The sequence below is a fragment of the Borostomias antarcticus genome (assembly GCF_949987555.1).
Source record: "Borostomias antarcticus genome assembly, chromosome: 5".
Classification (NCBI taxonomy): Eukaryota; Metazoa; Chordata; class Actinopteri; order Stomiiformes; family Stomiidae; genus Borostomias; species Borostomias antarcticus.
The window spans coordinates 15,289,866-15,311,691 of record NC_140238.1 but is presented as its reverse complement, the minus strand read 5'-3'; the positions used below and the strand labels follow the sequence as shown (position 1 = coordinate 15,311,691).

The 21,826-nt window shown below is 49.8% G+C and overlaps 1 protein-coding gene across 2 annotated transcripts; it reads right to left on the bottom strand.

The window, feature by feature from the left end:
- Positions 1 to 1,355: 1,355 nt before the first annotated feature.
- On the bottom strand, positions 1,356 to 20,226 carry sos2 (son of sevenless homolog 2; the record flags this gene model as incomplete). Of its 2 annotated transcripts, XM_084438299.1 has the most annotated exons (23): positions 20,098 to 20,226; positions 14,135 to 14,260; positions 11,691 to 11,822; positions 11,432 to 11,596; positions 11,084 to 11,290; positions 10,143 to 10,286; positions 9,647 to 9,757; positions 7,417 to 7,515; positions 6,669 to 6,796; positions 5,781 to 6,436; positions 5,063 to 5,144; positions 4,799 to 4,921; positions 4,579 to 4,691; positions 4,260 to 4,482; positions 3,979 to 4,098; positions 3,720 to 3,882; positions 3,448 to 3,565; positions 3,175 to 3,347; positions 2,927 to 3,043; positions 2,544 to 2,805; positions 2,380 to 2,418; positions 2,084 to 2,187; positions 1,356 to 1,859 (listed from the first exon to the last, which is right to left on the bottom strand). In XM_084438299.1, exons 1-23 carry the CDS (start codon positions 20,179 to 20,181, stop codon positions 1,356 to 1,358), a joined length of 3,993 nt encoding a protein of 1,330 aa, XP_084294425.1. In that variant the 5' UTR covers positions 20,182 to 20,226. The 2 variants fall into 2 exon arrangements, with proteins under 2 accessions (XP_084294425.1, XP_084294426.1); XM_084438300.1 differs by lacking the exon at positions 7,417 to 7,515.
- Positions 20,227 to 21,826: the final 1,600 nt, after the last annotated feature.

Sequence of the window (21,826 nt, the reverse complement as noted above, 5' to 3'; positions counted from 1 at the left end):
TACATCTCTGAGTCTCTGGCTCCTAATCGGATATCTTCTCAACTTCCGCAACCTGGATCTGAGCTGTTTCGATATCGTGGCAAAATCCTCCATCACAAAACTGAGGGAGGTGAAGTCATCAAACCTGCCGACTGACTGCTCAAGATTGATGTGCATAAGGAGCATACCCTTGATCAGTCGGTCGGTCTGCCTTCCCCTGGAGCTGCCAGGCTCTCTGCCTCGTGTCCGAGGTCAGTGCTGTGGGTTAGAAGGCAACGTCTGAAGTGGAGCGCATGTGGTGGACAGGGGTGTCCTCAGACAGGGCCCTGTGGAGTCTGCTCACGTCCATACAGTCACAGTGCACAGTAGAGACCAACTAGAGGGGGAGGGAATTCAGTGTTGCACGGGCCGATCTAATTCATTTATAGCCTCCGCTTTAGTCATTCCTTAAAAATGAATCCCTTACACCCCCCCCTGCATAAAATAAAACTTTGGCCACTCATTTTCAGTTAGTATGAAAGAAACCACACAACAGTAAAAGTTGCGAGTGCAAACTGAACATCTGCTCATGCCTGTTCTACATAGGACCTCTGCATTCGAGCTTTGAGTGAACTGATCACTAGAGAGCAGGTCTTTCTTCATGGCTTCCGAGTCACAGGTCTGTATGAGCCACCGAAGGTCTCCAGGGTGAGTGTCAGAGTTAAGCACTATGTCAATGCCCATAGATAGAATCACAGCATGACAGTGAGACTTGTCCATCCATCTGGGACTGCCAGACTCGTGTGATCACTGTCGGCCAGTCTTCTCCTCCCTCACCTGGGGGGATGAAGAAGCACAGTGTCCTGTAGAGGGCAGTAGGGGGACAACTACTGCCGCAGCATGCTGTCCTGTTCACTAGCGCTAGTACAGTGTGTGCTCTCTACAAGAGAAAAGTTACACAGTGACTACATCATATATATATATATATATATATATATATATATATATATATATATACACACACACACGCATACACACACGCACATATATACACATGCACACCACTCACACACTCTGAAACAGTGTCTTGGCGCTCCTTGTTCGTTAGCTGGCACTCCGGTGTGGATCACTCATTGGCACAGAGGGTTTGAAATGAAGGCGGAGCTACTGATCCCCTGAGAGGCGTGGCGTGATTGGTCAATGGTGGTGATGAGTTGGAGGGTTTAGAGTGTGTGTGTGTGTGGCGGGGGGGAGCAGTCTTCTTTCTGATCAGTAGCTTTAATCATGATGAAGTTCTACTCGCTCCGTGAGCTCATAGTTTGCAGGACATGGACATGGCTACAGTTTTGTATCAAGAGCTCACCCAAGGTGTCAACGATTACAACAAAAAAAGAGGCTCATTGGCTACTGTCTGTGTTCTCCACCAGCGAGAGGCCCTGTAAGGGGGGCTGCAGAAGCTCCCTTTTGTAGGTCTTTGGCGGGAGTTTGGGGAGCTGAGGGCTGGAGTTGTGGCGCGGAGGGACGGGCGGCGCCGTGATGGGCATGGGGAGCGGGCACAGGCTGTTCTGGCTGGTGCTGAGGGGGCAGCTGCGCCGGGGGACGCGTGGCGAGGGGGTGCCGGGGGGGGTGTTGGGCGAGCTGGGGGAGCTGCTGAAGTCCCAGTGGAAGCGTCCCACCGGGGAGGGCTGCAGGCTCAGTGGGTAGTTGATGAAGATCTCCGGGGGTCTCTGCGGGACCGGGGGCGGGGTGTCGGGCAGGGGGTCCCGGGGGGGCGGTGGCGGGGGGCTGGGCATGGGGCCGTCGCTAGGCCCGTTGTAGACTGGCACGCGGGGCTGGATCCGGGGGAGCGGCGGGGGCAGTCTGGGAGGGATGGCCGGCGGGCTGTCTGACCTGCTGCTCAGCTGCCAATCACAAACAAGGGGGTTAACGGGGTTAACGTTTGGAACAAACAAAAAGTCAACACTCAATTCAGTATTTCACAAGAATAAACATCAACTGCATAGTTTACATCCTAATCCCGATTCGCAAGAATCTTCAATTTTTCAAAAAAAATAATTTCCAGAGGCGATAAGTTCCTGATCGACACCTATGTAATGTGTGTGTTTGTGTGTGTGTGTGTGTGTACCTTGGCTTCAGAGAAGGCGTCTTTCCTGCGTGGGGGTAGTGGAGGTGGCTTGAGGAGCTCTTCTCCCAGCTGGTGCAGACTCCCGCAGGACACAGAGTGGAACTCTGGAGAGAGGGTATAAAAACAATTACCACGTTATGGTTCTGCTGGACGAGGAACAGACATAAACCCCACACTCGTACCAGCATCCTTCCTGGGAGTTACAGGAAGTCTGGTTCCTAAACATACAGAGACCTTCCCTTCTCCACATTCCAAACACAACATCAATCAGAAACAAATAGACATTAGTTACTCACTATTTGGTAGGAGTACTGGAGCAAATATGGAGTTGCTACCTGTAAAATCAACAGAGGTAGAAGTTAAATTGCACACTGAATTCCTTCCCATATTTCGTATGTGTGTGCGTGTGTGTGTGTGTGTATGCGTGTGTGTGTGTGTGTGGCACGTGTGCCAGTCTCACCGTAAGAGCCGCACAGGTCATGCTCCATGAAGACCGAGCTGAGGTCGGAGCAGGCCGACTGCGGCGGCGTGGGCGTGTTGGGCGAGGTGGGCACCGAGGCCGACGCGGGGACCTCCGGCTCCGTCTCCGCGATGCTGCGGAAGGTGATCTTGTGGGGGGGCTCCCTCTCCAGGGGGACGGGGTGGCCCTTCAGGGTGCCGGAGGTAGAGGTACGCACGGGCCGGATCCCGGGGGACTTCAGGGTGTACAGGGTCTTCCTGGGCTGTGGGGGGAGGGACAGTGACCGTCAGTAATTATGGGGTTTTTATGTTCACCGTGCTGGACTCTAACATCCGTACGAGCTGAGCTGAGGCTACTATGAATCAGAGGCTTGGTTCACTTACATATCTCGGAGGCTGCTTGCAGTTGCGGGGCTCGATGTCTTGAGACTTGTTGAACAGGTAGTCGGAGAACTCCTTCTCACTCATGCTGCCCATGGGGTTCAGGTTCTCGAAGAACCTCTGTGTGAGGGAGAAAACAACGCATAAACAACAGGGCATCGGACACAGCATTCACAGCGACCGGGTCAACGACTGCGGCCGTCCCAGTAGGAGCCAACCGAGTCCAGGAGAATAAAGCGGGAGCTTCTGACCTTGATGTCGTGCTCCACCTTCAGGCAGTAGGGCTGATTCTGGTACTGCTGGATCTCCCCCGTGATCTCGGCTACTTTTCGGCGTTTGCTGAAGTTGATCAGCTCTTTGCCGTGGCGTTTGAGGAAGTCCGGGTTCCCCTCTTCCGTCTTCAGGATGTTGGTTAGGTATATACCTGTGCATCACCAACGAGGATCAGACCGGGTCAGAGGAATCGGCTCCGTAACTTACTCAAGATTTCACATGACAGACGTACGACACCTCAGAGATCTTACCAAAGAAAGGCACACAGGGTGGATTGATTGACTTGAGCTTGGCCAGGTATTTCTTAAAATGGTCTTGGCTGAGTTCCACGGCTTCCTCGAGGATCCTCTTTTTCCTTTCTGGAACGGCCTGTGGAAGGAAAAGATGGATACTTTATTATCTAGCTGATGGCTGTTGGCCTCTGGAGCGAGAGTGAGTACAGTAGTAGATCTCTATGCTTGACTTCACTTTTCAGGATAAAAGGTACGCATGAAGCTTACGATGTTCATAGCTGTACGCCTACCTCGAAGGTGTGGTCAAGTCTGTAGACGGGGACAGAATTGATGGCGCTGACCACCTCCAGCACTCCGTTGAAGTTGTTGAGCTCCTGGAACACCTGCAGGATCTCGATGACCCGCGTGAACACGGCCACCCTCTCGTCCAGGTTCTCCGCCTCTACGATGCACCTGACACACAGACACGAGAGAATGTCACGTTTCCTTGGTTTTGATTTGTTCTTGTCCCTCGTGGGTCCTCGAGTCCAGGGGCTTGGGGGTACTCACTTTTCGAACCACAGAGTGAGGTTGGTTGTGTGGCGGATCATGCGCAGCAGGTTGGGCGAGTTCTTCTCCTTGTCCTCTTTGGTCCAGACGCTGCCCACCAGCTCAGACGGCCTGACGGCCCTGAGGAGAGAGAACCGGGGCTCAGCTGTGTATACCAATGTCTAGTACAGTCCTCACATACATCTACTGGACAGCTTGCCTAGGTCCAGTGTCGACCGGCAGGGTTACACCATGTTCACTATCGCTGTGGCCTGATCACCGCGGTATAGTGGATTTCTCACCTGTAGAGCTCAGACTCTAGCAGAGTCAGCTGCCGGGCGATCTCGATAGGGTGAAGGGTCATGAGGTCAAAGGTGTCCACCTGACCCGCCCTGCTGATGTGCCACTCGATGGGAGGGGGCGGGCTCTCAAAGGTGATGTTGTGACTAACGCCGTTGGACTGGGTCTGCATCTTCCTCCTGATGATCTTGTTGATGGACTCCACCCACTTCCGCATCGACTTGCCTAATCAAGGGACAGAAGATCAAATTGATCAGTGATGGAGATCATTGTGGAACTGCTATGATTATTGCCGTAGAGGATGCGGCGGTGTTAACATACCTCGCAGTTGTATTTTGCTGGTGATGTACTCCTCTAGTTTGCTCCTCAGCTCAGTGTCATTCTCAAAGTCATAGAAATGGTGCTCAACCCACTGACGGAACACATTGAGAACCCTGTGAGAGAACCAGAGTAGAGTGGTGAGATCCTATTACCAGACGACCAATCACGCGATGGGGAGGGGGGTCTATTCTGATTGGACAGGACCGTGTGGTTATTGTACCTGAGTTGGACCGGCTGCACATACTCCCTACGGAACCTCTGGAGCTCAGCAGCCATTGGTTGATCCCCGTTCCAGAGAGCTTGTCTGTCTGCCTCGGTGGGCTCTGGTTCCGGAATGTCAATCCTAAGGAAATCAACATGTTACCACAGGATGTTCATATCCACACTGTGGAGTTCACCAGCTTTGGGCGAGGCAGACAATCAGGTCTTTCCCAGCCTCCAACTAACCTCTAACACTGAAATGTCCACCGTAGCCATACCATACCTGTCGATCAGCAGGCTGAGGAGCTCCTGTGGCTTGCAGAAGGAACGGTACGTGGTCAGAAACGTGCGTACAAAGTTGGGATCTGCAAGGACAACCGAATACGATTAAAGCTCCCTACAGATTACCACGTGGAAACCAAGTACGGCGTAGAAACTCCAAACATGGAGCATTTCTCTACGTTCAGGCAGGTAGGTGGGCACTTTATTAACCTACCAGCCTAACTACTTGAACACAGCCTAACTACCTGAACACAGCCTAACTACCTGAACACAGCCTAACCCTAAACACAGCCTAACTACCTGAACACAGCCTAACTACCTGAACACAGCCTAACTACCTGAACACAGCCTAACTACCTGAACACAGCCTAACCCTAAACACAGCCTAACTACCTAAACACAGCCTAACTACCTAAACACAGCCTAACTACCTAAACACAGCCTAACTACCTAAACACAGCCTAACTACCTGAACACAGCCTAACCCTAAACACAGCCTAACTACCTAAACACAGCCTAACTACCTAAACACAGCCTAACTACCTAAACACAGCCTAACTACCTGAACACAGCCTAACCCTAAACACAGCCTAACTACCAGAACACAGAGAAATGTCCCATGTTTGTGGGTTTCTACATGGTACTCCGTTCAATAGTATTGAAACAATATGACAGCAGTCTCACTGAGAAGAAAGAACGATGGGGGGTTGGGTACTTACCAGCGTACATGTGGTAGGTGAGCCTCTCGATGAGCTTGACCACGGTGCCGGCCTTGATGATGGGGATCCCCGTCTTGCTCTGCACCTTGTCCTCGAAGACGATGTTCTCCTCGGAGTCCTGCACGGCGAAGCGGTAGACCTCGGGGGAGGGCAGCCGCAGGGGCTGGGCCTGCTCCTCGTGCTGCAGCACCGTGTCCAGCATGCGGTCCAGCGTCGAGCGGTACTGCAGGGTGACCAGCGCCGCCATCCACGCCGCCTTCTCCTCCGCCGAGCGCGCGCAGAACACCACACAGTTCTCGTCCTTCCCCGCCAGCTCGAAGGAGTGCCGCAGCTCCGACGAGTCCTCGCGGTCCACGATGCGGATCTTGCGCAGGACGAACTTCTCCTTGAGGCGGAACTCCGCCCCGCTGCCCGAGCCCGGCAGCCGCGAACTCTGGTTGGCCTTGCAGCTGATCATCAGGCCGTCGAACAGGAAGTTGTGGCGCTCGTGCTTGGCGCCGGCCCGCACCAGCGCCCCCTCCAGGATGAACTCGCTGCAGCACTGGCCAATGTCCTTCCCCTCCCAGCCGTCGATGCTCTTCTGGATCTCGTTCATGCGCTTGATGGCCAGCTGCTTGCTGCGCACCTGCCTGCTGTACAGCCGGTACATGGGCTCTCTGCAGGACAGAGTTACGTCAGAGAGAGAGAGAGGGTGCTGATGAACTGAGGGGCCCAGTGTAGCACACCTCAGGCCTAGTTTATACTGTACTGTATGTATAAGACAAGCTATGGCTCATGGCTCACAGATGCCCGGAGCTATGAGCCATGGGCCATAGGCAGTGCCCAGAGCTATGAGCCATAGGCAATGCCCAGAGTTATGTCTTATGCAGTATGAGGTTTGGCTCTTACCCGGGCTTGCGGCGGGGCAGGTGCTTGGTGTAGATGCGCTCCACGCTGCACTGGAGGTTGAGCAGCGCGGTGATGGCCTGCTTCAGGCACTCGCGGTCGTCCTGCTCGTTACTGCGCTCCTGCAGTTGCTGCGCGGGGAGAGCGAGGGGGGATCAGATTAGACGCATCGAGAGGGAGGGAGTCCCCCTTCGGTGAGTTAAGAACGACGGTCGCATGGACCGGCCCGGTCCCGACCTATGTGAGCGTGAGGGTGAAGTTGAGGGCGATGGGAAGAATCGGAGGATTACTAAACTGGTAATGTGTTGGGAAAGGCTGAGGGCCAACCAATGGGACAGGAGGGATATAGGAAACATGGGCTGACCCGGAGACCAAGTCTCCACACTGCTGCTACCCCACCCCTGACTGTGCTTCAGGGTAACTGTTCACCCCTGACTGTGCTTCAGGGTAACTGTTCACCCCTGACTGTGCTTCAGGGTAACTGTTCACCCCTGACTGTGCTTCAGGGTAACTGTTCACCCCTGACTGTGCTTCAGGGTAACTGTTCACCCCTGACTGTGCTTCAGGGTAACTGTTCACCCCTGACTGTGCTTCAGGGTAACTGTTCACCCGGACATCTCCACTGTTCTACATACAAGAATATATAATTGCCTTATTATCCAGCCTAATGTTTCTGTGTGTGTGTGTTTGTGACCTGCTATGTTTGTGAGTACATGATGCATGTTTTTATGTGAGCAGTGCAAACATTCACCTGTAGTAGCTCAAAGTAGTGCAAACAGTGGTAGACTGGGACCATCATGAGCTGGGGCAGGACGTACTGGACTGCTTCTTTGAAGCCCTCTGCTATCGACTGCAGGAACAAAGACACACAGGCAGAGAGGCCGTGAGGAGGACCGTTAGAGATGGGCAGAGGGGATAATGTACTGCCGGATAAAAACAACCACGGAGGACAGAGTGAGGGAGGCGAGAGGGAGGAGAGGATGAACAGGAGAAGAGAGAGGAGAGGTTGACTGAGGTGGGCTGCAGGAAACTAGAGTAGGGGTTGTCATCGTATCTCTTCTAGTCCCCTGCTGCCCAGATAGACAACACCTAATCAATACTCTACTACTGAGACTCCACACTAGCGCCTACTCTGTCTGACTGGAGAGAGAGAGAGAGAGAGAGTGATGGGGAGAGAGAGAGAGAGAGAGAGAGAGTGATGGGGAGAGAGAGAGAGAGATGGGGGGGAGCAGTACATAGATGAGAGAGAACAAGACGACACAGATGAACAAATATAGCCCTGATCAAGAAAAACACAATGGCTCCAGGTTTCACGTTCAGCAATGATTCATGGTTGAATGGCGGCACACTTTTTTGTGTGCAACTGAAGTCAGTAACTCAACTAAAGGAGGGTTATATAATAAATGTAAATAACACATAACATTGGGAATCCTGCTCAGTGGTACGACAGGAACAACATGTACCGACCCATCTCAGAGAGGTTTTGAACCAACTGAACCCAAGCTGGGCTCTTATGCAGTCTTAATTTACAGCTTATTTTCAACATGAAATGTGCCTCCAGCCAAAGCCCCCCCCCTCCCCCCAACGCCCTCCCCTCCCCCTGCCCCCTTCTCCAGGAGAAAAATGGTCTGCAGTGTGGCTGCCTGTTCTATTTTTAAAAGGCGATGTAATTTACCCACAATACCAGACGCTGCAGAGTGCAGTGGCTGAGTGCTCAACAGACACATCCATCTGACGGGGGGGTCAAGATGGATGAGTGAGAAAGAAGAGGGTGGGATGAGACAAAAGAATGGACAAAAGAATGAAGAGAGAGAGAGACACACACAGACACACACACACAGAGGACTAGATAAACAAAACCGGCAAAAAAAAATAATCTTATTTCCCAGTGCATATATGGTGTAAGAAAATCGTACGGGGAGGTAGGGAGAGAAGGCTAGAGACGACCATTACAGCAGCTCCCAAGGGACCACAGAATATCGTCTAACATACACATCACTGAGCTCCAAGTCACAAAGCAAGGAATACTCTGATGGTTCATCTGGGATCCCAAAAGGCAACAACAGCCTAAAACCCATGCAGAATTAGCTTAGATGTAATCTAGAACAAAGGCATAGCTCACCAAAGTATAAAAACAGATCTAGTCTACAGGCTGCATATAGTTTTACAACTCTAGATTCGCAGTATCTATTAAAGCATGGTTTTGGACAGAAGGTCCATGACATTTGACTGGGGGGAGTCATAGCCCTAGTGTGGTCCATGGTTTCTCCCTCCTCTACTGGGGAACACGGCTGTAAATAAACAGCACCTCCAGCTTGGCAATCAGGGGGAAGGATGCTGCGTGCGACCGGTGTTTATGTGGCTGGGCCCTGGGCTGGAGGGTAAACAGAACAGCCGCCAGCGTGAACCGTTCTGCCCCAGGCACCGGGCCGGACGGTTCACCACACAGGGACAGGATATGAGCTACCAGCGCCAGCCCCCTCGCTGAGGGCCCGGGGACGGGCAGAGCTACTGCAGCGCGGATACCTGAAGACCAAAGTATGGGCTCAGAAGTGAGTTGTATCTGGGCCACAATTTGACTCGGAGGTCTTTGGCTTGTAAAAACATCAAAACTAAACATTGGCGTCTTCAAAGGCTGCCGCGCTGCACCCCGCTGAGTGTAATTCAACTCTACTCTTGTGAGGAATGTCCACATAAAACAATGAGGCAGTGAAAGGATTGTACACAGGAAGCTGAACATGTCATGGTATGCCCTTGACTGATTAAGAGATTTCACAGACACCTCGACTCCATTGTTCACAGCAAGAGGGATGTGATCACGATCCTTGCAAGCTATCTTGTTGACTCTTGTTTCAACACTCACAATCACCAAGGAAGTGCCCTTTCATATACAGACACACGAGAACAAGGGTTACAGAAAACGATCATCGACTAAAACATATATAGATTCCACACCAGTGACGATATCCGCGGTCCAGTACCTGGAAGTAGAGTCCTACGGACTGTCTGGCCATCAGGTTGCTGAAGTGCTCGTGGAACTGCCTGGAGAGGATGTCCTGAGACAGAGTCTCGTAGGGGTCGAACGCCTGCTCCTGTAGCACAGCAGGAGGGAGGCATGAGTTACAGAGACGAGCAGGCTTGGCTGGGGACGGGAGGGGGTACAGCAAGGTACTGTATGGTGGTGGCTTCAGGTGGTTTATTTGTCATATTCAACGATGATTATTCAAGGATGTTTATTATGTATAAGACACAGATAGAATGAAATGCTAAGTACATAATACAGGTAGGTAGGTACCACATAAAACAAAATGCTTATACAGTACATAATACAGGTACATTGGTACCACATAGAATGAAATGCTTGGTGGGAGTGATAGCGATGAGTCATAGTGCCGTTGAAGAAGATGGACAGGGAGCATAAACAGAGGTGGAAACGCTGAGGTAGGCTGGACAGACGGACGGACGGACGGTTCGTACCTCGGCCAGGTCCTCGAAGCAGCTGCCGACCAGCGGGTGGGGACTGCCGTCGGCGGTCATCTCCACAGCGTCCTCGATCAGGCCCAGGAGCTTCACGGTCAGCTCGTGGATGTCCAGGATGTTGCTGAAGATCACCTCAACGTCCTGAGGGATGGACAGAGAGAGGGATGATGGGGAGGGTATGACATGGGTGTGACACGCGGTGCGAGAATTAGAGACGAGCCGACATGGCCGATCACTTGACAGCAACAACAATCCAAAAATCCAAAAATAATCCACTGGGTTTTACCACGGATCCCCGTCCCTCCCGATTCGTTTATATCACCCTTCAAGAGGTAATAAATAAAAACTGACGATTGGAGACAGAATGGGAGACGTACATGTAACCGTCAACAAGTTGCTTTCTCTACTGTAACTTAAAATTTAGATAGATATTTCAACAGACATATTTGAGGTCATTTTGGCAAGAGCCGCAAATACAGTTATTTTCCAGCATAATTATGTGTTCTGCATTCCATAGGGTCTCGGGTAGGTTACCTTCCTCACCCAAATCAGACCACTAACTACCCAACTCAAAATACGCAAAGCCGCACAAACTCATAAAATTAAACTCCCTCCCTCCAGTCACTCCTCAGACCATGAAATCATTAGTGTTTCCGCTCTGAGGTGATTTGAGTCAATGTGGTAAAAGCAGCAGTCAAATATTTACTTCATACATGCATTAAGTCTTAGGGACAAAAAAACATGTGGGCGTAAGGAGCCAATAAAACACAATAAGGGTTTCACTAGAAGGTTAAGTCAGCTCAAACATTTCACAACAATCTACTCCGCTAATGAAGATTAGCTACTAGCTTATTACAGCGATTCGGTTATAATCTTTAGATGGATTTGACTGCAAAAAGCCTCTGGCTAAGTTAAGCTGGCCTCAGCCCTGCTCTCACCAGAGGTGTGAAGATCTTGTTGTTGGACAGGAAGTGATGACGGAACACTTTGATGATGAGGTCGAGCTCCCGCAAGTACTGGCGCTCCTCGGCGATCTCTAGCCTCACCAGGTCATCGTAGGTGAGCTCCCCGGACGCGGAGGGTTCCTCTGTGCACTGAGACACCAGGCCTATGTCCTCGTCCTGGTCGAACATGTCCATCAACACCTGGACATGCACAGGGAGCACGTCAAAGAGCAGGGAGATGAATTGAGATGAAGCCCGCCCCCACGCACACACGCACACACGCACACACGCACACACGCACACACGCACACACACACACACACACACCAGAATATTTCCCACCTTGTCTGCGCACATAGATACTTTGATGTCTTGTTGGCTGATCTCGTAGTGTCTGATGTTACCGACATAGTTGCCTGCCAGTTTCAGAATGTCTGCCGATATGTATTCTAGCACAGCCACGATGTACAGGGAAACATGGTAGTCAATCTTATACCCCAGCACCTCCTGTAGAGACAAGAGAACCGGAGTCAAGCATGGTTACAGCCTAACGAGTGATGTTACAAGATCCTGAATGAGAATGTGGATCAGGTCCTTCTACCTTCAGCAGGGGGTGTATCTTATCCACAGGGAGCAGGAGGGGGTTCCTCCTCTTCCGTTTCTCGATGGCTGACTGGGCATCAGCTATGGCCCATTTATCAATGGGGTGGGGAAAAGTCTTCTGTACTCGTTCCTGATTGGTGAGAGGGAGAGAAAGCACTGACTTCAATCCTCCTGCTGTTTAGTAGCCAATGTGCTCAGATATGTCAGATATATGTGTTATAGGCCAGCGGCCCCTAACCTTTTATATGTGTTATAGGCCAGCGGCCCCTAACCTTTTATATGTGTTATAGGCCAGCGGGCCCTGACCTTTTATATGTGTTATAGGCCAGCGGCCCCTAACCTTTATATGTGTTATAGGCCAGCGGCCCCTGACCTTTTATATGTGTTATAGGCCAGCGGCCCCTGACCTTTTATATGTGTTATAGGCCAGCGGCCCCTGACCTTTTATATGTGTTATAGGCCAGCGGCCCCTAACCTTTTATATGTGTTATAGGCCAGCGGCCCCTAACCTTTTATATGTGTTATAGGCCAGCGGCCCCTAACCTTTTATATGTGTTATATTCACAATATTTTCGTGTACTGTCCGTCGGGTGGGGGGGTGGGCGAGGGGGGTTGGGTGCGGGCGATGGCTTAATTTGTGCCAATCTAGCACCTCGTTTGTAATTGTCAAAACTGTGTGTAACATTTAATGGTATCTATTCTGCCATTCTTTTATTTCCCATTGAAGCTACTCGCTTGCATATTTTGGACAGACGTCAATCCCTCAGGTCACGCAGTGACACTGGCTCCCCGTGGGAATTTTCTGCAAGCGTGGGAGTTTTGAGTAGCGTTGGCTATGCCGTGGCAAAATGTTAAAAAGACAAATTAATTTAATTTCTTCCAAGTTGGAACCCTAAGGGCATGGATGTATTAAAAGAAAAAGCTTGCTGGTAATTAGAAGAGGAATATGACACGGAGAACTTGAGTTGGGGAGGGAGGGAGATGAGGGTGAGAAGGCTACGAACAGGGCTGAAAATTAACACCCGCCACCCGCCAATGGCGGGTAAAATTTCCATTTGGCGACTAAATGTCAGAGGCTATCCGCTACGCTGGCGGGTAAATGTTTGTACCAATAGAGTCATGTAATAAATTATGCGTGCAATGTCGCCACATCCATGCCATAGACCGGCGTTCTGTTTGTTGTGTGTTGCACTTAAATAGCTCCCCCGCTGCACCAAATAAAGTTTCCAGTCATACGACTGTTGCGGAGCCTCGCGCACTAGGAGAGACTGGTGACGCGAGGCTACTCGCGCACAGAAAATCGTTCCCATTTACCTCAGAGGACGCGCGCTACTACAGTCGACACATGTGGAGAAGGCGAAGACAACAGAAGCTAGGATGTGGCGACACCTACATCCATGGGCGACACCTACAGTAGATGTGTACCATCCTGTCTCTGGGCTTCCATAGCATACCAAGCCCCTGTTTCTCAGAAGAGATGTCTTTGATCGCTTGTCATGTAGCTTATAAGCTCTGAAGACGGTACTGGTTCCTCCTTGACTGACTTCACTGGTCATCCAGCTCAGGTTTAACTTTACATGATGACAGGCTGTGAATATGTTACAGTATATGTATTTTGTTCATAAACACATAAAGACCATGAGGTTAAGGCTTGGATCATTTATATCTCATATTTGTGTAGGGTTAGGTAGTTATGGATAATTCTACACCATGGAAGTGAATGGAAATGAATAATTGAATTTCTATGAATTGCAATGTTTATAGGCATCGAATTAAACCAATTTATTTGAAATTTTACATTGGCCTCTTCCTTAAGCATGTATTCAACATAATACTATTATCTGAATGAAAAGTACTGAAACAGATGTATAATGTGACAAAAAAGGCAATTTATTATTTTGGCCGGTAAAAAATATACTTGGCCGGTGGATTTTTTCATCTACCAGTCCCCTTGGCAGGTGAGCCAAAAAGTAAATCTTCAGCCCTGGCTACGGAGTTCGTGAGGAGACTTTTAGATGGGGGAATTTAGATGTATGCTGACCAGTGGATTAATGCTTTTTGGTGTCATTTTTGCATAATGATTACGTTATTATAAGCCCCACAGCTAAGCAAGTGGGTATTTGTGCTGTGAAATGGTGAGTGGTTATTAAGAAAACACATAAGTCTCATCATTGTGGGCCACAAATACTTTAGCGTTCGCTGGGGTCTGCCTGCATTCTGGTGAACAGACCAATGGTTCTGCTGTGCCAGACGAGAGCAATCAAGCACAGACAAGTAATTGAAATGATTTCAACAAATAGTATTTCAATCCCAAGTCTGGAATGAATTAATACTCTCTCAACCACTGGCAGCGGGGTTACTGATTACTGAGAAGGTGACCAGGAGTCGCTACCAGAGGAGTGTGGTGGGGGTGCGGGTTGATAAGACCCACCGGGACCTCACCTCAACGTCCTGCACAGAGCGCGGCTGGGCCACACACAGCATGTTGAGCAGCTGCAGGATCAGCTCCTCGATGTGCTGCAGAGCGTCCTCCTTGGCTGAGAGGTTGGGGTGGACCTGCAGCTGCACCTGGAGGAGCAGCGCCCAGAGTTAGGAGAAGAAGCCGTCTCTAGAACCCGCTTTGCCGGCGACAGACGTGGTGTCACTGAGACAGCAGCGGCACAACGCACGCACAAATTGTTGTTATTGACGTGTTAAACCTTAGTATGATGCATCTAGTTCTGCCAGTGCGTCATAATCACAAATCACAAAGGCTTGTGACATGAGGATGGTGCTTATTACAACGGGCATTCTCCCAAACAGTTCTTGCAATAAACCTAACAACCACCACAAAAACAAAAGGCATGACATCACATCTGTCAAGTGACAGGCTGAACAGTTCCTCGCCAACGTTTTAGGGAAGCATTTTCTTAAGCACACAGTTAGCAGAGTTGCAGGTCCCGAGCTAATAAAACAGTTTTAAACAATGGTGTTCAGGTGTATTGGGCCACATTGCAGATCATTTTTCGGTGCGAGATAAATATTTATTAAAGACAGTATTAGCAGCCAGCAAGAAAGCTGTAGCACGGAAATGGTTACAACCTAAACCTCCAACAAAGACGGACTGGATAGAGATTGTGATTAATATTCAAGATATGGAGAGAATGATCTTTACACTAAATCTACAGGCTCAGACATTCTAGAAATATTGGGAAAAATGGATTGGGTTTGAGACCTTAGGTGATGTTTACCGAGCCATGACTGTTTGACCTGACGTATATTATCATCACTATAACATTTGTATGAATGCATGGACTGTGTGTTCTACTATGTTTTGTTGTATTTTTGTCATATTTTGATGTGACAATAAAAATAAAGTATAAAATGTTGGTGTTCCGGTGGAAACAGAGAGACTGAAGAGGTGTGGTTTGGATGGAGGAGAGAGGAGTGATCTGTCAGGTACATGAAGCCTCCCTCCCTCTATCCAGCCGTCATTAGGGCTGTGTCTCCTCTCACCGGAATGCTGTCTGTTCAGATGCTATCATGGTATCATGCTATCATCTTTAACTAGCAGTCTACTACTACAAAAAAAAAACAGTGGAAGAGGGATAGAAAGGGAGTCACACCACACACTCTCTATCTCTATCACACACACACACACACACACACACACACACACACACACACACACACACACACACACACACACACACACACACACACACACACACACACACACACACACACACACACACACACACACACACACACACACACACACACACACACACACACACACAAAGCCAGGCTGTTCACATGGTAGTGATGGAATTACCCTGGCATATAGTAAGGCGGGCGCTATGATGACAAAACGTTGCCCCCGGCATGTGGAATGTTAAGAGTTCAAAGGTCAGGCCTGACCGGGCTTCAGGCATTCTTGTGCTCTGACTAAACTTGACACGGTGTTGGAAGAGGCTATGCTCTTTCTGTGAACACCACATGCATTCACATGCTTTGAGATTAAAATCATGATTTTTTACCACAAACGGATACATTAGTCTCCAAACTTTGTTGTGACTTAAATTGAAAACTCTCTCTCCAACGCAGCACACAACTGCTACTACGGCTGCATCTCACATTAAGGCTAAAGGCCTCTGTATTATTGAACAGTCATCGTATACTGATAATCCAATATTGAGATGATCCAGCTGTGTACGGTAGTCGGGGGACAGCTGTAAATGGAAAAGCAGAGCAGAAGCACGGCCACATGAAGTCTCTCAACCTCAAAAGCACTTGTCCAAATTCCACACGACACAAGGAGTTGAGTCATCTCCACAGAAACTAAGGGGGTTTCCCCGGTTCCATTCACAAAAAAACCCAACCGACAAGCGCTCTCTCTATCTGAGCAAATGGATCGAGAGAAAGTACATGTGTGAAAGACAGACAACCCCAACGCCACTGTTCACTTAAGACCCACCTCTGCCAGATGAAGGGACACCTAAGGGGGGTAGTGTAAGGAGATAGGGGCCACAGGCCTCTCAGGCTCAATATATTTACAGTACCCATGCAACCTGAGCCAAATGGACATGCATGTAATATCATTGGAGGTGTATAGATCTCTAGGGGGGCCCGGAGGAAAACACCCTAGTGGAGTTGAGAATGTGACATCGTGATGGGATGTAAGGGGAGATTTTACCGAGGGGGGGGGGGGGGGCGGGGGGCGGAAAGGTATGAGGAGAATAAAGACATGGATCTGATAGGCTGAGGCTCTCATGCACATCCCCTGTCTGGACCATGCTGGAGGTGTACGGTTTCATGGCTCTTCTCCATTAAGGAGGGTTGGCCAGTGTACAGGAAGTCCCAGTGCTCGCTCGCTCTCTTTCTCTCTCTCACATTCAGTTTTCCCTCCCTCCATCTCCCTCTCTTTCTCCGTCCTTCCACCTCAGTCCTCTTCTCCGTCCACCACAGAGAGAGAGAGAGAGAGAGAGAGAGAGAGACAGGGCTCTCCAGGGATGGAGGATGATAGCGGCAGACTGAGAGATATTGATGTGGTGCACAGGCAGGTTGGCAGGCAGCAGTCTCCTTAAAAGCCGCAAGCGGACGGGAGTGAGCCCGGTCGTACTCGCGGGCACACACACATGCGCAGGACGACGAGGAAATGGCACTTTGTCTGGTAAACGGACGCGAGGCGCAGTGAGATAGGAGGCTCCACTGGTTTACTAGTTCAGCAGACGGCGAGCTACACGGGGCGCGCGGCCAAGGGCTACAAAGTGGCGGCGGGTGTTCTGAGTAGACTGGTTATAGAATTGGAGGTGTTTATACGGGGTAAACGTTTTTTAATTCGATTGATTATTCTCCGGGCCGGGAGTGCGAGAGGGGCCGTGCCAGGCTCAGGTTGCAGGTAATGTGGGCACTGGGGGGAGGGGCTGTTATTACACCCAAGCATGTGTCACTGTTTGTGATTCAGAGCATGACATCATCGGCCATTACAATCAGACTGTCTGGGGAATCATGGGGCAGAGATCAACTCTCCCGCTCTCCCTCCCTCTCTCTCTACATCCCTCCCCCTCTAGCACTCTCTCTCTCCCTCCCTCTCTCTCCCTCCCTCACCCTCTAGCTCTCTCTCTCTCCCTCCCTCCCGTCTCTCTCTCTCCCTCCCTCCCCCTCCGTCTCTCTCCCTCCCTCCCCCTCCCTCTCTCCCTCCCTTACCCTCTAGCTCTCTCTCCCTCTCCGTCTCTCTACCTCCCTCCCCCTCTCTCTCTCTCTCTCTAGCTCTCTCTCTCCCTCCCTCTCTCTACCTCCCTCCCCCTCTCTCCCTCCCTCTCTCTCCCTCCCTAGCTCTCTCTCCCTCTCTCTACCTCTCTCCCTCCCTCCCTCTCTCTCTCTACCTCCCTCTCTCTCTCTTCCTCCCTACCTCCCTCTCTCCCTCACCCTCCCACTCTCTCTCTCTAACACGCGCACACACACACACAGTCCCAACATAATGGCTGGTGGAGATTGTAGATTTATAGTACATGACCCTCCTCTGACCCGACCCAGTGACCCGAGCCTGCAGCCCGGCCTCGGTCATGTCTACGCGACCGATGGGAGGCTCTGGGGAGGGCAGGACACGGCGGGGCCAGTGATGAATCAGAGCCCTCCATCCCAAGGACGGCCCGCGGCAGGTGCACAGGAGGCGGCTCATCGCAAAGACGAAGGTGCCCACTGACACTGTCTGCGGCACCCTGCTGAGGAACCGCGGGTACCCGGCCGCCCCGCCGAGCGTGTCTGACAAACAGCCGGCTGCTTTATCCAGCAGGGCATCCATGACGAAAATGACAAGCCAAAAACAAAGCACTGTCCTGTCCTTTAATAGCTATGGGTCTACTACTGAGCACCCGCCTCGCCGGCATTCACCACTGCACTCTGCTCACTCAACATGGCGATGGAATGAAACTGTACCCACACCTCTGGAATTTCTCCCCATGCAAGTGAAACAGCAGACCTGGAGAATGCACAGTTATTATTAACAGCAGTGTGTCGGTGGCTCGATGACACTCTTGCATAGCACGGGACACGAGCCGCAAGGGACACCCAGACGCAGTCATGACACCGCCGGCCTGGACCCTTCACGGCAAAATGTCACTGTGCATATTAACACACAAACGCCGCACTGAAGTCAAAGCATAGTCTATATGGTACAACTGTAGTCTAGCAATCTCAACTCTGTTTAACAGTGCGGCTGGGGCAGGCCTACAATGCTGGGGCTTTAGGAGCTCTTGTAAAGTACCTTTCAACGGGGTGCGCTCAACCTCCCTTCTCAAGGGCACGCAAAGTCCAGGGGTGAGGAGAAGATAGCAGCTATGTGACAATCTCTACTCCGAAAAGGAAACCCCCCTCTAGACAGCTGTTAACGGGTGAGTCACAGTCAGTCAAAACCATAACAAACCACCTAGCTTGCGTCAATCTCTGACAGGCTTCCCCCCAGGCCGCTGTGTAACGTGTTGAGACAAAAGAAACACCACAGCCCACACCTGCTCTCAGTTTCACCCGACTCACGACCTCCACAGACCCAGCTTCATGCAGACCTCTCTCACAATAGCCCCGCTGTAGCTTGATCAGTATGTCAGCAACAGGCTGTGCCCGTATACATAATAAGCTAACAGGAAAACGTATCTCTTCTGGGGTCTGTGACAAAGAGCTGCCACTTAAGCGCAGCCATGTTCCTCTCTTAACACACAAGTGGCTCTTAAAAGCAAAAGCCACATCAGGACAAGGGCGGCGGACTCCACAAATACACAAACCTATAAAACCTTTCAGATGCTTTTGAGGTGAGGTGGACAAAAAGCCTAGACGGTCCAAAATGTGCATCATTTAGGCAGTATGCAATTTACAAGGCTAATAAATAAAATGAAGGTGGCATATCTGTGTTGGGGGGGGGGCACCTAAAATGTGAACACAAATTCTAAAAGAGTGTAACTTCAATGAGAGTGGTGTTTATTCAGCTGGTCTATGAAACAGAATGGGTCACAGGTTCAAATGAGGACCAGCATGGGGGTGAAAAGAGGAGAGTGTAAGTGAGATAAGACACCCTCCATGGCAGAGAGAAAGGCTGGTGAAGATTCAGAAAGGGAATTATCGAGAGTGAGAGTGAGAGAGAGAGAGAGAGAGAGAGAGAGAGAGAGAGAGAGAGAGAGAAATAGATGTGTTGGACTAACATTAACGCCACATGCCCGGCTCTGAATATTGCTTGCCTTGAAAAGTTCAATTAGGTTCGTGAAAATCAAGTTGTCTATTTAGAGGAGGGAAAGCCCAACATTGTTTTACAATGAAGCAGCTGCAGCTCCCAGCTGGATTGAGACTGGATCCCCAGGAAAAAAAATAATTTTACACTTGGAACTGAGGAGAATGAGAGTTATGATAGACTAGGCTAAAACAAATAACCTATAAATCACTGGAAGCGGTAAGCAAGCATGAGCAGCTAATCTGAGGTGGACCTTTAGGTTTCTCTACCCTTCACAACCTGGCAAAAGAGGTTGAAATGTAGCCTAATTAGAATCCATGATTGTAATACTTCGAAAACAAAACACATGATTAATGGAAACCAATGTTTGGTGGGAATGTTCAGAAAACAGACACTACTTAGTCGCCTTTGTCCTAAGCTTCTGAGGGAAAGAAAATGTATACAATTTTAAAAATACAAATTCAACGTGTTCTGGTAGAGGTAACTGTCAAGGAGCCATCACCTATCTGTAGTTTATGGGTCTGTCAAGTGGTCAGCAAAAACACCCACACCTGCACTGCAAAATGTATTTGAGCTACCCATCTTGATGTTATCAAACAATGATTTGTAAAGAATAACATGTCAATCAACTATCAAGCTATAATCGTGCTAGATATGAAGCTCGTCTGAGGCTTCATCACACAGTGCTGGTCATCAATGTTACCTTTCGCAACGCTTGCACGAAGAGGCCTCGCCATTTGTGACTGTTCTCGTCACTTGAAAAGTCGTATATTTGCTGCGGCTGCATGGCTGCGGCGGCTTCCTACGTTGCCGTGATCCGGGCTGGATTGTCAGCATCGGCCCAAGATAGTCCTTGTGGGTGGGTCAGTCCAAGCACGGCGAAAAAATAAGCTTGAAATACTAAACAAACGTGAAACCAAACCGCACACCGAGTCCGAGTGTAACGTTAGTGACCCCAGCGGTTGAAGCTCACTAGCAACTCCTGGTTAATTAGCTGGCTAAGTAGCAACACTGAAAAGGCACATGTCGTATACTGCCGTTCATACATGGACAAAAAGTTATTTCGATTTCCAGATCAGATCAAGTCAAGTGCCTGCTACATGACAAGCTAACTCGCTTGCTAACGTTGGCTACCCAGCTAGCCAGTCAGCTAATGTTACAGTGGCTAGCGAGCACTAGCTAGCTAATAAACAAGTTACTGAAGCTACTAGGCTAGGTACTAGTACAGCAACTGACGTTAGCTACTAGCTAGCTAGCCCGAACGAAGCACAGTCGCCAACTGTGAGGGCGCTAGCTGTCAAAATATGAACATTCACTCCAGCTCCGTGTCTTGAATGAGACAATAAAATGTTTCTAACTAGCTATTAACGTTAGCTAGCTCGATAGCTACCAGGTCGATATCTCGTAGCGAGGGCACATCTGTATGCAGGCTCCAGTCCCTCTATCATGGCCTTGATGCACTCTTTTTTGTTAGCTATGTTGTGGCACCCTCATTCAATTCCAAAGGGAGACTTTCTCCCGATGTTTACTTCAGAAACTGTCATCTTTTCCGCGTCATTCCATTGCGCAGTCCAAGAATAATTCCACCGATAAAATGATAGTCCGTGGCATATCTTAATGGCTTGTTTCAGTAAGTTGCATAAAGGCGTTGTTGAGGTGTTTTGTTATCGTTGGTGATGTTCGCACCAACTCGCGTGTCTCTGTCTGAATCTCGGCCTCCCACTTGGTTGCACACTTTGCGCTGAGACCTAACCCTGACTCTTTCCGTCTGCGTCTGCGTACACGACGAAGGGTTCGAGTCCGAGTCGGGAGCGTACAACCCTCCTTGTTTCAACCTCTGGTTCAACTGGATTGAGCATGAAGGGCTCATTGGTGGCGACAGACAAAAATAATGTACACGATATCAGGTTACTTTGTTGCACGTTTGCATCACATCTTACTAGTAAGAAAGGAAAATTCTGAACGAAAACTATAATAGCCTACAGTCATTTACTGACAGAGGATAGATAGATAGATAGATAGATAGATACATAGATAGATAGATAAATAGATAGATAGATGCATGCATAAATACACACATGCATAACTAAAATAAAATAAATATGATATATATATATGGTCTACATGTCAACTGGTGATGTGTAAAATTGAATAAATGTGTATCTTTTTGTGCGTGGCTGTAAGCCAACGCACCTATAGCTTTGTCCGGTTATCACTCCCTCCCTCCGTTACTCCGGATAATGTTGGCCTGCATTTCTCTGTTGGCACCACAAGAGGCAGTTGTCCCAGCACACCAAAATCAAGAAGGACACCAAAATCAACCCGCCGATCACCTCTGCACAAGTAGAGTAGTGGTGAGAGCATTGGACTCCCACCTGGGAGACTGGGCTTCAAGAACGGTGGGGATGACTTTATGGGACTATACCCCAAAC